The 16,566-nt window shown below is 46.2% G+C and overlaps 1 protein-coding gene across 5 annotated transcripts in view; it reads left to right on the forward strand.

The window, feature by feature from the left end:
• Positions 1 to 13,749, forward strand: part of ANKRD6 (ankyrin repeat domain 6) — a 190,383-nt gene extending 176,634 nt beyond the window's left edge. For 2 of the 5 annotated variants that reach the window (XM_056125346.1, XM_056125347.1), the window contains exons 10-16: positions 3,017 to 3,121; positions 4,596 to 4,730; positions 5,355 to 5,537; positions 6,354 to 6,506; positions 8,525 to 8,638; positions 10,422 to 10,548; positions 12,446 to 13,749. In XM_056125346.1, the coding sequence (XP_055981321.1) occupies positions 3,017 to 3,121; positions 4,596 to 4,730; positions 5,355 to 5,537; positions 6,354 to 6,506; positions 8,525 to 8,638; positions 10,422 to 10,548; positions 12,446 to 13,005 (1,377 nt within the window). In that variant the 3' untranslated portion in view covers positions 13,006 to 13,749. The remainder of the gene's footprint in view (positions 1 to 3,016; positions 3,122 to 4,595; positions 4,731 to 5,354; positions 5,538 to 6,353; positions 6,507 to 8,524; positions 8,639 to 10,421; positions 10,549 to 12,445) is intronic. The other 3 variants (XM_056125348.1, XM_056125349.1, XM_056125350.1) reach the window with 3 other exon arrangements.
• Positions 13,750 to 16,566: the final 2,817 nt, after the last annotated feature.

Consider the following 16,566-nt stretch of genomic DNA (forward strand, 5'->3'; position numbering starts at 1 on the left):
ACTCTCAGTACCACTCCCCACCTTAAGTCCCCAAGCTGTCAGACTTGCGTTATTGGGCTGAGTGTCCCCAAGAGTGGCTCCTGAGCACTGGTTAAGGAGGCTCCTATAGAAGAAGAAAATCCATTTTGTGTTAACATGAATATTGATGTTTTCTGAAATCTGCTTCTTGTCTTCCTGCAGACAGAGGCCTGTCTGTGTTTATTCAGGGTGGAGGGGGGCTGGGGTGATGGACTCCTAGAGATAGTTAAGAGTTGAGCCTGATGGTTCTGCACTCAGGGGCCTGCCTTGAGGTCTGGGGGGCCAGGCAATGCCTCCAGCCATGTGCTCCAGCTCTTTGCACTTTTCCTCCTCTCTGAAAAGTTTTTGTTTGTTTTTTGTGTTTTTGGGTCACACCCGATGATGCATAGGGGTTACTCCTGGTTCATGCACTCAGGAATTGCTCCTGGCGGTGCTTAGGGCACCATATAGGATGCTGGGGATTGAACTCGGGTTAGCCGCATGCAAGACAAGCACCCTACCCACTGTACTATTGTTCCAGTCCCATGAAAACGATTCTCAAAAAAAAAAAAACAAAAACCAAAAAACAGTAACATTGTTCTACAATTTGGCACATCTTACTATCTTACTTCAGAGAAGATAGCAAGCATCTCTTCGATTTCTGCTTGCAATCTACTGTAATATCACATGTGCTGCCTGTGGTTAATACCACCATATACTCAGAATCAGAGTGGAGAAGGCCAACATTGTTATATTGTTATGAAAACAACATTTTATAACATGGGGTTAGAAAAATAATACAGCTGCTAAGGTACTTGCCTGCACAGGCATGTCGCTGAACTGGACTCGATCCCCGGTTTCCTGTATACTTCCCTAAGAACTGCCAGGAGTAATTCTTGAGTGCAGAGCAAGGAGTAACCTGGCATCGCTAGGTATGGCATTGCATGGCACTGCCCCCCTCCATAAATAAATAAATAAATAAATAAATAAATAAATAACTTTAACCCCTGGATCCAGGGATCTCTGTATGCTTTTAGAGCCGCTGACATAAGGAATGATAATATGATTTTAAAATCCAGTTCAGGGCTGGAAATATAATACAGGGTCTAGGCACTTGCCTTGCATATAACCGACTTTGGTTCAGTCCCTGACACAGGATATGATTCCCGAGAACTACCATGGGTCACTCCTGAACACAGAGCCAGGAATAGCCTCTGAGCACCATTGGGTATGGCTCAAACCCCTCCCCCCCCACACACACACACAAAATTAGATTTGTGGGCTGGAGAGATAGTACAGGGCCCAGTGTACTTGCCTTACACTCAGCTGGCTCCAGATTCATCCCCATCACCCTGTAAGGTCTCTTGGGCTCTACCCTGAGCAAGCACAGCTGGGTGTGCGTCCCCCACTCTCACCCTGCACCCTCACCTAAAAAAAAATCAGGTTCGGGCTAGGGAGATGACTCAAAGGGCTAGGGAGCCTGTTTTATTGTAGAAGACCCGTGTTCCATCTCAGGTCCTGCACAGTCCCCCAAGTACCAACCAATGTAATCCCCAAAACAACAACCATAACAACAACGAAGCAAACATACAAAGGAAAGAGAAAAAGTTTTGCCACAAACAGATATTATCAGTGATCTTCCACCGGTGGTGCCTATTGTCCACAGAGAAGTTCTCTTTGTATAATATGGTATCACTTGATTATAAAGAACTGACATTGATTATAAACTGACATTGATTATAAAGAACTGATTATAAAGTAGGCTGACATTGAAATGAAAACCCCTATGTTGAACTCCAGGGAACCTTTATTTATATGAGACCATAAAATGCTTAATGAATGTTTAATTGTGGAGGGAAAAGTATACCCTTGAAAAAGCATCTCTACCTTCCAGATGTCCTTGGTTAAAGTGTTCCGAGGAGTGATGGGTGTGGTGGGAGATGGGTGTGGGTGTGTGAGAGCCAACTCAGACAACTGTGCTCTAGCCAAGCAGCCTCTGCCACCAGGCAACCCTGAGGCACCTGGCAGTGACAAGGGTCATCGTTCTAGTAGTTCATCCCAACCCCTCCCATTTTACGTTAGAGAGGAGAGGGCCGGAGACAAGCAGCAGCTTGCCTGAGCTCCTCTACGCAGCCGCTGAGGCCCCTCTGGGTCCGTCTGACCCAACATGTTCGTCCCTGTGTCCATTCTACCTCTCTGCACTCTGCAGGGCAGAACAACTGCCTTTAGGGGAAGAAGCTCCTGCCCCATGGCTGGTATCATGGCTCACAGATGCACCTCAGTAATGTTGGAATCAAACTGGAATATGACCTGGATATAGTTTGACCAGGACACACACACACACACACACACACACACACACACACACACACACAAACACACACACCTTGAGTCCAATGTATTAGGATATCAGTTCTTTCTCTCTCTCTCTCTCTCTCTCTCTCTCTCTCTCTCTCTCTGTCTCTGTCTCTCTGTGTGTGTATCTCTCTCTCTGTTCTATCTCTGTCTCTTCTTTTTCTCTCTGTCTTATACACACATACATGTCTTGAGTTCAGTGTTCCTGGATATCACGTCTCTGTCTCTGTGTCTCTCTTCTCTCTTCTCTCTCTCTCTCTCTCTCTCTCTCTCTCTCTCTCTCTGACTTACACACATACACACACACGCAAGATGCCGTGGCTATCCCCTTGCGTGTGGTGCTGCTCTTGGTTGTTAGGTAGCATGCAGATGGCCACACCTCCGTGGAGATCCTGGTTCAGCACATTGTTGCTTGTTTATCACCACTGCTGAGGTCTGATCCCTGCATTGGTCTGGCCCCATGTCCTGCTCATCTCTGGGTCCACAGGGCTCCCAGCAGGTGGTGCCTCTGTGGAATGAGCATGCTCAGTTCCCGCCACTCAGACCCACGTTCCATCTCTGGCCCTGCACAGTCCCCCAGGCACCAACCAATGTGATCGTTGGAAGCCCAGGAGCTTTCCTACACCCTCACTGTGCTCGTAACGCTGCCTCTTGCCTCCCTCAGGTCTTGCGCTTCAGTCGTGGGCGAAGCCTGAGGAAAAAGAGAGAAAGGCTGAAGGAAGAGAGGAGAGCTCAGTCGGTGCCAAGAGATGAGGTGGCCCAAAGCAAGGTCGGGGGGAGCCTTCCCACCCCTCCCCAACTGTACCCACTGAGGGTGGGACCCTGCTTCCTGCTTCCTGTGGGCTCTCTGGTGGCCCCGCACCTCCTCTGCCTCTCTTTCCCACTGGGCTCTTCAACTCCTCTCAGTCTTTCCACCTTTGGCTTCCTCTTCTTCATTCCACCCGTATTTTGGGTCTGTATCCGTGTGTGTGTGTGTGAGTGTGTGTGTGTGCCCACTCATGTGCATGTGGCATGCGGGCATGTGGTGCTGCTTTGCCAGCACCCTGTGATGGTACGGGTGGCGGTGGGGTGCTTGCCAGCTCCTTTGCCATGCAGCTTTGCCTCTGCGTGGGGACAACACTGTGTCTCCTGACACCACACCGTGGTTTGTGCAGAGCAGTGACTTATAAAGTGTGGTGGCCTTATAAAGTCTCCAGTGGCCCTGGGCCTCTGCGGAAATGCAGATTCCTGGGGCTCGCCTGAGATGCACTGGTTCATACACCCTGGGCGAGGACCTAGCAGTCTGGGTTTGGACAGGCTGAATGGGAGGGACATCACTTGGTGAAACATGGACATAGGTTGCTTTGGGAGTGGCTAGAGGTAGTGCCAGGACACAGGGGACTCTGTGCAGATGAGAAGCAAGGCCCGTGGGCACAGCAGCCACACACTGGGCACAGAGGCTGAATGAGCACCAACTAGCTGTACCGTAGCTCCTCTGCCCACTCCCCCTTTCCCAGGCTCTGTGGTCTTGCACTGTGAACAGCTTGGTGCTCTGTGCCCTCCAGCCCCCTCTTCAGGATGGTAGGCTATAAAGACAACCTTGGCAAATCAACCTTGCACTCAGGGCCAGAGAGATAGAACAGGGGTTCAGGCACTTGCCTTGCATGTAGCCAACCTGTAGTTCAATCCCCAGCACCACCAGGAGTAATTTCTGAGCACAGAGCCAGGAATGAGCGAGCTCTAAGCACTCCCAGGTGTTGGGTATGGCCCAAAGACTAAATTGCAGCACTATTTGCTATTCTAAACTTTTATTAAGTTTCTATACGTGAATTGTACATAATAATTTGTATACGATCTTGCAAGGACAGAGAAATGAGATTTTTTTTTTTTAAATTTCAGAGGTTTCTCTTCCTCTACTATGAAATGTGAGGGTCCAGATATAAAGAGTGAGTAGGGTTCTTGTTTTTTGTTTTTTGTTTTTTGTTTTGCTGAAATGCAGGAGACCAAACACCCCTCACTGTATTTAGGGAAGGAAGGTTCCTGAAGCTCTAGGAGATTAAAAACTCAAAGCTAGTTTAGTTTGGCACCAACTAAGCAATATGAAAGTTCCAGGGAAAACATTCATGCCAAGTCGACACCCCCGTGCAGCTCCTTCTCTCTAGAAGGTTCCGTAGAGGATGGAGACCTGCAAAAAAACCTTGATGCCTAGTTACTGAAAAAGAGGGAGCCAGTAGAATAGGTTTCTGGACTTTCTTCCTCTGTAGGGAAGTGTCTCTGCGGGAGACACCCCTAGCAGTGAGCAGGCTGCTCCCAGAAAAGAAGAGGCTCGAGAAGATATCCTGTCTGCATCCCCCGAACCCCGAGCCAAGGAGAACAGGCGGAAAAAGCCCAGGCCCAAGGTCAGGAGGCACGTGAGCGCAGTTGCAGGCTTGAGGGACAGGTGGGCGGGGCCGGAGGCAAGTGGGCGGAGCCTTGAAGGGAGATGGGCGGGTTGCAGGAGGCAGGTGGGCGGTACTTGGAGGGTAAGTGGGCGGGGCCTGAGAGGCAGGTGGGCGGGCCCTGGGAAAGCATCCTGTCATCCTGTCCAGTGGCTGCAAAATCACTTCTCTGGAGCCTGCTGATTGGGCTCAAGTCAGAGGAGAAATCAATCCTGGCTAACTTCTAGGAGAGCTCAGCAGGTGGAGCACATGCTTTGTATGAAGGCTCGGGTTCAACACCCGGCACACCATGTTCGAGAGCCACAAATCACCCCTGATTTTTGCTGGGATGGCCCCCCAACTAAAATAATAATGATGAATCTAACTTCCGCACTGGGTTAGCTTCCGCTCACTGAAAAGCTTCTCCTCGTTCCCATGGTCCTTCATGCTAAACCCATGCAGATGCCCTGCTATGGTTCCACCGGTACACGACATATTTCTTTGTGTGATGCCTGGAATAGAGCAGCATGAGTGGGAGCCAGGGTCGATGTGGGTCTGGCAGAGGTCAGTAGTGCTCAGGCGGGATGACCTCTTCCACTCCCACAGGTGTCCGCGCTTTCTGATCCCACACCACCGGCAGACCAACAGCCAGGGGCCCAGAAGACCTCGCACACTCACAGTCGCCAGAAGAAGCGGCCCAGGCATCGTTCCTCGCCACCCCCTCCCCATGAGTTCAGAGCCTACCAGCTTTACACTCTGTACCGGGGCAAGGATGGAAAAGTAATGCAGGTACTGCCCCACTGCGGTCACAGAGCAGCTTTAGGGACTTCCTGTGGCACCCTGGAGCTAGACCTCATGTGGCATCCTGGAGCTAGACCTCCGCTCACTGAAAAGCTTCTCCTCGAACCCATGGTCCTTCATGCTAAACCCATGCAGATGCCCTGCCATGGTTCCACCAGTACACGAAGGGGAAGTTCTGTCCCTACCTCTCAAAGAGGTATCTCCATCCATTATGGTAAAAGCAGTTTAGGGACAGAGAGACAGTACAAGGATAAAGCACTTGCTGTGCATGCGGCCAACCCCAACATGATTCCTGGCACCATATATGGTTCCCCAAGCCTCTCGAGGAGTGATTCCTGAGCACAGAACCAAGAGTAAGCCTTGAGCACTGCTAGGTGCAGCCCCAAAACAACAACAGCAACCCCCAAAAAAAGCAAAGCTGGAGAGATAGTACATCGGGTCAGGCCCTTGCCTTGCACAAAGCTGACCCAGGTTTGATTCCAGCACCCTATATGGTTCCCTGAGCCCTGCCAGGAGTGATCCCTGAGCACAGAGCCAGGAGTAAGTTCTAAGCACTGGAGGGTACTGCTCCAAAACAAAACAAAAAGAGGTTTGATGATGTAGCTGCTCTGTGATGTTCTCTGAGCCTTCCTCTTGTCTACAATAGGCAGACAATAGGAAGTTTGGCCTATGGGAGGTCCCACAGTAACCTCAGAGGAGTCTGTCTGCTCCATTATCTGTGCTCCCCAGTGCCTGCCATGTCCTCACACCCATTGTGGAAGGAAGGGAGGTGTGGGATTGATAACCTTTTGGTTTCCCTCTTAGGCACCAATAAATGGCTGTCGATGCGAACCCCTAATCCACAAGCTGGAGAACCAGTTGGAGGCCACAGTGGAAGAGATCAAAGCCGAGCTGGGGTCCGTTCAGGATAAAATGAACACCAAGCTGGGCCACATGGACAGTAAGACCCAGCACCAAGTGAGTGAGTGGCCCACCTTCTCGTGGCCTGGCCTGGGGCACGCACAAGAGGGGAGATTCAGCTGGCCCTGCACAGTTTACAGACTGCTTGCCTATAGTGGGCTCTCTGCAGGAGCCTGCTGTGGGGTTTTTGGAGTCATGGGTGTTTAATTTTTCATATTTTGAGTCCAGAGATATTAGTTCAGGTTAAGGAGATTGTCTTGCACATGGCTGGCCCTGGTTCAACCCCACTCACCATATGGTCCCCTCAGCACACAGCTAGGAGTAAGCCTTGGGCACTGTTGGGTGTGAAGTATGAGCTTTTTCTTTTCACATGATTAAATTGTCTTTTATTATAATAGTAGTATATACCAATCACAGATGTGTTTTTAAATATTAAAATTAGAAAGAAAAAAGTCACCTATACGCCCCCTATGATGAAAAAGCAGTATTAATATTTGGGCTTATATTCTTCCAGTCTTTGGTTTGGTTTTTTTTGTGGTTTGGTATGGGGGTCATGCTCAGTGATGCTTGGGGCTACCCTTGGCAGAGCTCAGGGACTATATGCTTCCAGAGATTGAACCCAGGATTTAATCTCCTTGGCCTCTTTTCTAGTTTCTGAGGATTTTTTGTTTTGTTTTTGGGTCATCTGCCAATGCTCAGGGCTTACTCCTGTCTCTGCACTCAGGAATTACTCCTGGTAGTGCTCAAGGACCATATGGGATGCAGGGGATCTAACATGGGTAGACCATGTGCAAGGCAAGCATCCTACCTGCTATTCTATTGCTCCAGTCCCTATTTTATATAAAATGTCTAAATGTTTATATATATGTATGTGTGTGTTCCTTTCTAATACAAAATTAAAATAATCATGTCTATAGTATTTCATTCTTTTGCCAACTTTTCAGTTTGAAAATTGTTAACAATGGTGTAATGAATGCTTTGGCACCCTCCACCCTGGATTCAACCTATTTGTTACTATGTCACCACGTTGGATTATGTCTCTCACATACTCACTTTTTTTTTTTAACTGAACTTTTGGAACTTTAATGGCAAATTCACACTTCCCTCTAAATATCTCAGATTACATGACTAAGAATAGGGACAGTTTTTCTTCAAACATATCATTACCATATCTGGAGAATGTAATAACAGTTGCATAGTATCTGGTTCATATTATGAGTTTTTCTGAAGTGTGGGGATTTTCTGGGTTTTGGTATTTTTTCTTTTGATTTTTTTGGTGAGGGAGTTTGGGGTCTTGAGGTCACACCTGAGACTATTCTCAGATTCCCAGAGACTGTTCTCCAGCCAGCAGCAAGGTAATCTCTCTGAACCCCAGTTTTTTATCAAATATTATTTTAGCATTTATTTATGCTCTTAAATAGATTTTAGGTACACAGACTCATATATCAACATCTGTAGATATTAAATTATTTTCACCATCAAAACTCTAGTTTCTGTCCATAGTACAGTTGACTCCTTTAATCTAATAAAGCAGAAATTCCTCCCTCCTGGTAATACTATTTTCTTATAGTCTGATTTTGGGTTTTTCTTTTTTTCTTTTTTGGTTTGCTTTGTTCATTCTTTTGTCCTTTACCACATATAAAATCATATGATAATTTGCCTTTCTTCATCTCTAACTGCTTTACCTAACATAAAATCTTTTTCATGTATCCACTTGTTTGAAGTGGTAAGATTTCATCTTTATATAGCTGTTATATTTGACTCTGCAGAATATGATCTTGGCACACCTACTCTGCCAAGGTCTGCATTGGCTCAAGCTTTATTCCCACTGCACAGGCATAGTCTCTTAAGTCCCTGAGGACTTTAGGAAATAAGGAAAGACATTGCCTACACTGAAACATAATCGAGAAATCCGAAAAACTCAAGTTCCACTCTGTGAAAGTCTAGAACAGGGAGTTGAGATTGGGTTGCATGTCCTGGGTCTGACCCCTGCCCTTGAGCCCCACAGGACTCAGACAGCCAGGCTGTCACCCGAGACCCTCACCATCACATGCTGTTTCCCTGTTGGCTCCTAGATGCGTGTTCTGGACAAGCTGATGGTTGAGCGTCTCTCAGCAGAGAGAACGGAGTGTTTGAATCGCCTACAGCACCACTCAGACATGGAGAAGCATGAGGAAGAGAAACGACAGGTAAAACCAGGACTTAGCACTGCTCAGGGTGTGCTGCCTTCTGAGTTAAAAGATGCAGACCTCTTTTAGGGCTGGAGTGATAGCACAACGGGCAGGGTGTTTGCTTGCACGTGGCCAACCTGGGTTCAATGCCCATTGTACCATGTGGTCCCTGAGCATCACTAGCAGTAATTCCTGAGTGCAGAGCCAGGAGTAACCCCTGAGCATTGCCGGGTGTGACCCAAAAAGCCAAAATAAATAAATAAATAAATAAATAAAAGTAGATGCAGACTCTCTCAACTGAAAACTCAGAGCTGACAGGCACCAAAAGTATATGCATGACTCATTTGTGAAATATAAAATAACATAATATGAGAATGACTTGAGAATGACAACCAAGGCCAGTAGTAGACTCAAGGGCCAGGAAGACTGCTCCATGGTTGGAAGCCTGTCTCACGAGCTGGGGGAGAAGGCAGCTGGAATAGAGAAGGGATCACTAAGTCAATGATGGTTGGAGGGATCGTTCGGGATGGGAGATGTGTGCTGAAAGTAGATAAAGGATCAATCGTCATAACCTCTCAGTACTTATATTGCAAACCATAATGCCCAAAAGTAGAGAGAAAGTATGGGGGAAATTGTCTGCCATAGAAGCAGGGGGTGTGGGGGGTGTTGGGAGGGATACTGGGAACATTGGTGGTAGAAAATGTGTATGCTGGAGAGATGAGCGTTTGATCATTGTATGACTGAAACTCAAACATGAAAATTTTGTAACTACATCTCACAGTGATTCAATTAAAAAATTAAAATTAAAAATATATAAAAATAAAAGAAAAAATAGACAAAAGCAAAAAAATAAGGTATATGAATGATGCACCATATCAATTTTTTTTTTTGCTTTTTGGGTCACACCCGGCAATGCACAGGGGTTCCTCCTGGCCCTGCGCTCAGGAATCACCCCTGGCGGTGCTCAGGGGACCGAATGGGATGCTGGGAATCGAACCTGTATCGGCCATGTTGGCTGCGTGCAAGGCAAATGCCCTACCCGCTGTGCTATTGTTCCAGCCCCACACCATATCATTTTTATAGCTGAAGTGAAGGAAGAAAAAAGAACCTACTTGGCTCATATGTTTTGCTCACAATGGATTGAAGATAGATCATCTGTTAGAACATTTTCAAAAAAGCGATCTCTTCAGAATGAATTCTGTTTTTGTATTTATGAGGTCATGATTCTTGTTCAACAAAATTTGGGCCTTGTCCTCATGGCTGTTAAGGTCTGTTCAGGGAAACTTACATGAGTTGAGTGGGTGAGAATGCATTAGTACTCTTAAGTAGTCAGAAATGCTTGGTTTGAAACTCTTGGAAAACTCTGGGTATTTGAGTTGAAGGTGCCTCCCCTGCTTAATGAAAAGGGTTGCTGGCTTCTTAGCTTAGGGACTGGTGAACCCTGGCTTAACAAGGGAAAGCAGAAAATGAGGCTGGAGGATGGGTGGTCTGTGCATTTCAACTTGTCAAGTTCCTTCAGAAGAAAAACCTGTGGGCCAGAGAGCTAGCAGAGCAGGTAAGGCCCTTACCTTACATGCAGCCAGCCAGGTTCAATTCCCGACACCACGTATGGTTCTGAGCAATTCCAGGGGTGATCCCAGAACATAAATCCAGGGGTTAGCTCTGAGCACAGCTGGCTGTGGCCCCCGAACAAGCAACCAAACAAAAAGTCCAATTCTTGATGTTTTAATTCGCAAAGCTTCTATCAGATTCACCTGATGATTCTGTGTCCTCACCATCTGGATTTTGGTTTTGTTTTTAGATGTCCTTGGTGGATGAGTTAAAAACATGGTGCATGTTAAAGATTCAGAATTTGGAACTGAAGCTTTCTGGAGATTCTAGGGCCTCTAGGACCAAGTCTATCCCGTCTACTTGTGAGTCCTCAACAGGTAACCACCACTAGGCAGAGAGAGCCCTTTGTGCGTTCCCAAAGCGATGAACATCCTCCCATCCCTATCCCCAACCTTACTCTCTCCTGTATCCAGAACCATCCAAAGGATAGTGCTGTGGAAAATGATGGTAATGTCAGCTCTGGAAGGGCATGGCCACATCTGTTCCCTGCTGCACACGCCGCCCCTACCCTGTGACAGTGCACTTCCAGAAAAGTGCTCAGAGTGGTCTGCATGAAGGACTGAGAGCACTGTTCTTTCTTTTTTTTTTGGCTTTTTGGGTCACACCTGGCGATGCACAGGGGTTACTCCTGGCTCTGCACTCAGGAATTACCCCTGGTGGTGCTCAGGGGACCATACGGGATGTTGGGAATCGAACCCGGGTTGGCCGCGTGCAAGGCAAACGCCCTACCCACTGTGGTATTGTTCTAGCCCCCAAGCACTGTTGTCCTGTGAGAGCCTCGGGTGCTACTGGTGTGAGAGTTGACTGCAGAGATGAGGATGAGGGAGGAGGAGCAGACACCTGCCTCCCCCTCACCTCCTCTCGGATCAGCCTTTTTCTCTTTAACCGATCATGTAAAACTTTGTGGAAAAAAACACGTGGAAAAGTTTAGGTGCTGGAAACATATGATGGGGGTAAGTCTTGCCTTCCATTCAGCTGACCCTAGTCCAGTCTCCCCAACACCGCCTATGGTCCCCTGAGCCCCACCAGAAGTGATTCATGAGCACAGAGCCAGGAGTAAGTCCTGAGCATCGCTAGGGTGTGACTCCCAAAACCAAAAGAAAGCAGCAGTCCATATATATAGCAAAGCTGCTCCAGGTGCCAGTGATGATCATTCAGAGCCGGGAGTTAAAACTCAGTGAGGGGTAACAGGTAGAAGGGTTCAGGGGTTCCCAAAGATCATCTTTAGAGCTGTGTTTTTTCCCCTTCTTCGTGCCCGTAACTTTGGAGAGAAATTGTTCTTAAAGGGACTGTCATGGTTGGGGTAAGGGGATTCTAGTATGAGGACGAGGAATACCTCTCCCAGTGGGAGCCTGAATTAGCACCTCTAGGGCTATGTATGGTAAAGGATCCGGGAAGTAAAGAATGGGGATATTCCTTCCCACCGATGCATGTCCAGTCTTGGATTTCCCATACCTTTGTGGTGGTCACAATGTCCATTGCACACACTTGGTTGTGCACTCACTTACATTATGGTGACTGCAGGGGTCACACACTCCACTGTGGAGCTCAGTTGCACCTGGTGCACCCCTGGGGATTCCAGTAGCAGCGCTGCTGGCTCGCTCTGAGCTATGCCTGGCAACAGTACCAGGATCCAGTTCTCAGCCTCACAGCTGCCGGGCCAGTACTCAACAAATGGAGCTCTGGACCCAGAAACCCCACCTTCTTGAGATAGCTGGGAGCTATGTCATCCTTAGGCTGGGTAAATGGGACCCAGAGCGTTCTGGGGCAGATGGAGAGACCCTTCTGGGGGTTAGAGAGCATCACTGTAACATTGCTGTAACCAACCTTGCTATGACAAATCTGTATCACTTGTAAGGTCTGTAACTACCTTAGCTGTAACTTACAACAACTGTGACTAACATCCATAACTAACAGCAGTTGCAATTAACATCTGTAACTTACAGCAGCTGTAACTAATATCTGTAACTACCAGCAGCTGTAACTAAATTGTAGGGACTAGCAGCTATAACAGCTGTAACTAGCAGCAGCCATGACAGGTGAGAAAGGCAGAAGGGCAACATGGAAGGGGAGGATGGGGATGGTCATGGGGGATCGTTACACCTGCTGGGTGGCAATGAGAAGACTGGTGAGTCACAGAGATCCCTGGACTCTCTCACACCAGCTTCTACCCCTGAACTCGACTTGCTCTGACTTTTGTTTTCCTTTTGAAAGCAGGTGTGGATCCATTGGTGGAGACCGCAGGAGCCCTGGCAGCTTCTGACAGTTCCCCTCAGGTGGTGAGACCCAAAGAAAAAGCCACCAACCCCACTGCGGCCCACAGGCTCCAGCCAGAGCTGTCTTCCTCAGACTGCACGGGCTCTCAGCCCAGGAATGCACGGGTACAGACCCAGAAAGACGCAGACAGGAGGGACCACAGGACACAGGGCCCCTGTGTACACAGAGGCACCCAAACCAAGAAGTCTGGGAAAAGTGGGCAGGCTAGACATCGAGTCCAACCCCTGGCCCCCTGCCCCCACAGTGGGCAGCCAGCAGTGGGCAATGAACAGGGAGCCCATCACATCCGTGATACCTCGCAAGCCCTGGAGCTTACACAGTACTTTTTTGAAGCTGTTTCCACCCAGATGGAGAAGTGGTACGAAAGGAAGATTGAGGAAGCACGCAGCCAAGCCAGTCAGAAAGCCCAACAGGAGAAGGCGACCCTGAAGGAACACGTTAAAAGTTTAGAAGAGGAACTTGCAAAATTAAGGACCAAGGTGCAGAAGGAAAATTAGGACCCTGGGAAAAAGACATCTTGAGGATTTGCAGTTATTTTGCCACTGCAGAATAACTTTGCCCAAAGTTTCATATACTGTGCACCTGATAGCCCTGCGCTAAAAATTTTAAAAATAAAAAAAAGAATAGATAAGGACTCCTTTCTAGAATGTGCCAGACACATGCTTCCCATGCCCTCCTGGGATGAAGACTTGGACAATTGAAGCCTGGAGAGCTTGCTCGGTTTCAGGTTTTATTACAAGGGCCCAACCTCAGTCCAGGTTCATTTGAAGTTCAAAAGCTCAGATGAAGCGAGCCACTCACACTAAGAGCCGAATGGTGTGTAAGCCTAATCCCTAAATTCAGAACCTATGAAATAATGTAGATCAAAAGCAAGAAAGAAATGAGCCCCTCATGAATTCAGATCAAGTAATCACTCTTAACACACCTGCTGGGCCCAGACAAGCGTTTTTCTGTTGAGAGAGCTGTAACTGAGATGCACTAGTCAACCCCTTCTCTTTCTCTCAGTTTGTTATTTTCAAAAGGCTGACATTTTAACAAGGTTAATCCTTAGGAAAGACTTTCGCGGGGTATGATTTTTACAATATCGCAAGACCCAATCTATCTTAAAGTATTTTGAAAAGTCAATGTATTTAAATACTGAGTAATTAGCTAATAGCACTGGGAATGTTTAATCATGTTCTCAGGTGAGAAAGAATCCAACCATTTAATCATGACTTCTATTTCTCTTCAGCCCAAATACAAAAATGACTAATTGTAATGATTCTTAAAGCAGATGAGTGGGCAAATATTCACATAACAATTTCCTGAGACTTCTGTAATCTAGTATAATCAAATCCAATAATCTTAGGAATACCTTTTGAATTTGATATTACTGGTCTATATTTTATAAAGAAATCATTATTTTCTTGAAAGTAATTAATTTTGAATTTTTATTATTGAAGAACCTCAAAGGTCCTTTGCTTTGCAGTGATTATATCAAGGTAAATCATTCAGTAACTTGGGACAGGCAAGATAGTGCAGCAGGTAAGGAGTTTGCCTTGCATGTGACTGACCTGGGTTCAATTCCCAGCACTCCAGATGATCCCTTGAGCCTCACCTGGGATGATCTCTGGTTGCAGAGCCAGATATAAGCCTCTAGCACCACTGCATGTGGCCCCAAAACAAAAAAAAAACCCAGCATCATAATAGTTTAATAACTAGATTTGTATCTCATTATTCCATTATTCCATGCTTCATGGAGTCTTGTTTGACTCGGCTCTGAGGTTCATACAAAGCTGTAGCTTGGAAATGCTGAAATTTAGGACTGCATTATCTTCCAAATTTCTTATCCCTTAGAAGGTTAAATTATTTTTATTTCTTCTAAAGTCCATGTATGCACAGAAACTTCCATTTTTAAACACAGGTTGTTTTCTATAAATCTCTAAATTTTTTTTTTTTTTGCTTTTTGGGTCACACCCGGCGATGCTTAGGGGTTACTCCTGGCTCATGCACTCAGGAATTACTCCTGGCAGTGCTCGGGAGACCATATGGGATGCTGGGAATCGAACCTGGGTCGGCCATGTTGGCTGCGTGCAAGGCAAACGCCCTATCCGCTGTGCTATCACTCCAGCCCCTATAAATCTCTAAATTTTAATAAAATGCTGCTCATTGAGCCTGAGGGAAAATGACTTCTTGACATGAGAAAATGCAGACAAAGCATATTCTTAGTCCCTGGGTGTTTTGCTTATCAAACAAATGTGTTTAAGTGACAATTTGCAGATGCAAACATTCCTGATAAATGTAGATGAAGACATATTGTGTTAGAAAACCTGAAGAGAGAACTAATTTTATATTCTGTTTATTTTATTTTTGCAAGGTTGTTCCTCAACCACTATGTATGTAGAAGGTTTCTCGTGAGATTCTCAATGAATCGCTACCTATACAGGCACCTTCCTTTTCTCATTTCCTTATTTGCTCCTAAGGCAAGATCACAGAATTGCCGAGATGCACCTCTCAGTTTTCTGAGTCCATCCCAGCAAAGCATCACTACTCTCTTTGGAAGCACTCCTCCCTCTGTGCCTTGGCACTTACTGAGAGCTTCCAGATGAAGAGATGAAATCTTGAGATATTCAGTAAGTCATGTTCCAAGGGGGAGGTATTTTTTGTTGATGTTTTGATTTGTTTGGGGCCACACCCAGAAGTTCTCAGGGCTTACTCCTGGCTTTGCACTCAGGGATCACTCCTAGTGCGGCTGTGTGGACTTTTTGGGGTCCCGGGGTTCGAACTTGGGTCAGTTGCATATAAGACCCAAACCACTATACTATTGCTCAGGCCCTGAGGCTGGGGTATTTTAATGAACTGAAATATTGCCTCTTCCTCAAGGAAAACGCTTGTTAGAAATTCTGAGAACAAGATATTAACCTCACCATAGAGTGCTTTGATGGGAAATATTTTGACTAATGCCTAACTAAGCAGTAAAGGGCCGTTTATCATTGGTTCGCCTTAGCCAATTCTCCGTGTGGGAAGAAAGTTTGTGTTTGTTCTTTACCTCTCTCAAAAACTCAACCACAGTCCAACCCGTGTTTCCCCTTGTTTTCCCGCTGTGCTCTCTGCTAGAATGAGTCGAGGCTTCCACTGTACTTCCCCTAAGAGGCAGAAGTTTTGCCTGTTGTGTACCTTGTGTTTCAAAGTGAGGCTGGAACTTTAAATAGCTGCTGAGGGGTCAGGCAGGGGGGTGGGCAATGTAAAACACAGAAAAGTTGTATTGTACCATATTGCAATATTTTTCTAAGAAGAATTTGTTAGTGCGTTAGTATAGATATCTGTGATAGATCAGATCTTAGTGGTATTCTTGGTTTTTACTTTGGGAGCCCCGAATTGTTTTCATATTTACACCTCCTTTGTCTCAGTCAGGTGTTAATACTTGAGAGCTGTGTTGTCTTCTAGTTAGTATTTTATTACCTTGAATTTGTGCCCCTTTCAAGCATTATACATGACAGTACTTTGGTATTAAATTTCTTAAAAGATGAAAGTGTGAATACTTTATTTAGCCTATATTTTTGTTTGGTTAGCCAAATTTTATGGTTGTTAAAAAAAGTGCCTTCATCTAGCCACATTTCAGCTTATTTCTGGAAAAGTATAATTCCATTTGCTTAAAAATAAAAATCAAGTGCACTGCATGAAAAAAAATAAACCTTGTATATGACATGGGAAATTTATTCAGTGTGAGCTTAAATGCTTTGTACCTCTGACCTTTTATTTGCTTGGTTTTTATTTGTTTGGGGTCCATACTTGGCAGTGCTCAAGAGTTACTCCTGGCTCTGCATTCAGGAATCACTCCTGGCATGCTCAGGGGACCATATGATACACCAGAAATCGAACCAGGGTCAGCTGCATGCAAGGCAAGCGCCTTACCACTGTACTATTGCTCCAGCCCTAATATGATTTTTTTAAAGCAAAGCTAATCAAGACTTAGAAAGATAAAATGTGTTTAGATTGATGGATAAGGGCCTGGATCCCAGGTACCACAGTGTCTCCCAAGCATTAGGTGCCGCCCCTGAGGTTTCTGGGTAACCCCT

This window comes from Sorex fumeus, unplaced genomic scaffold (assembly GCF_029834395.1).
Source record: "Sorex fumeus unplaced genomic scaffold, SorFum_2.1 ptg000054l, whole genome shotgun sequence".
Lineage (NCBI taxonomy): Eukaryota > Metazoa > Chordata > Mammalia > Eulipotyphla > Soricidae > Sorex > Sorex fumeus.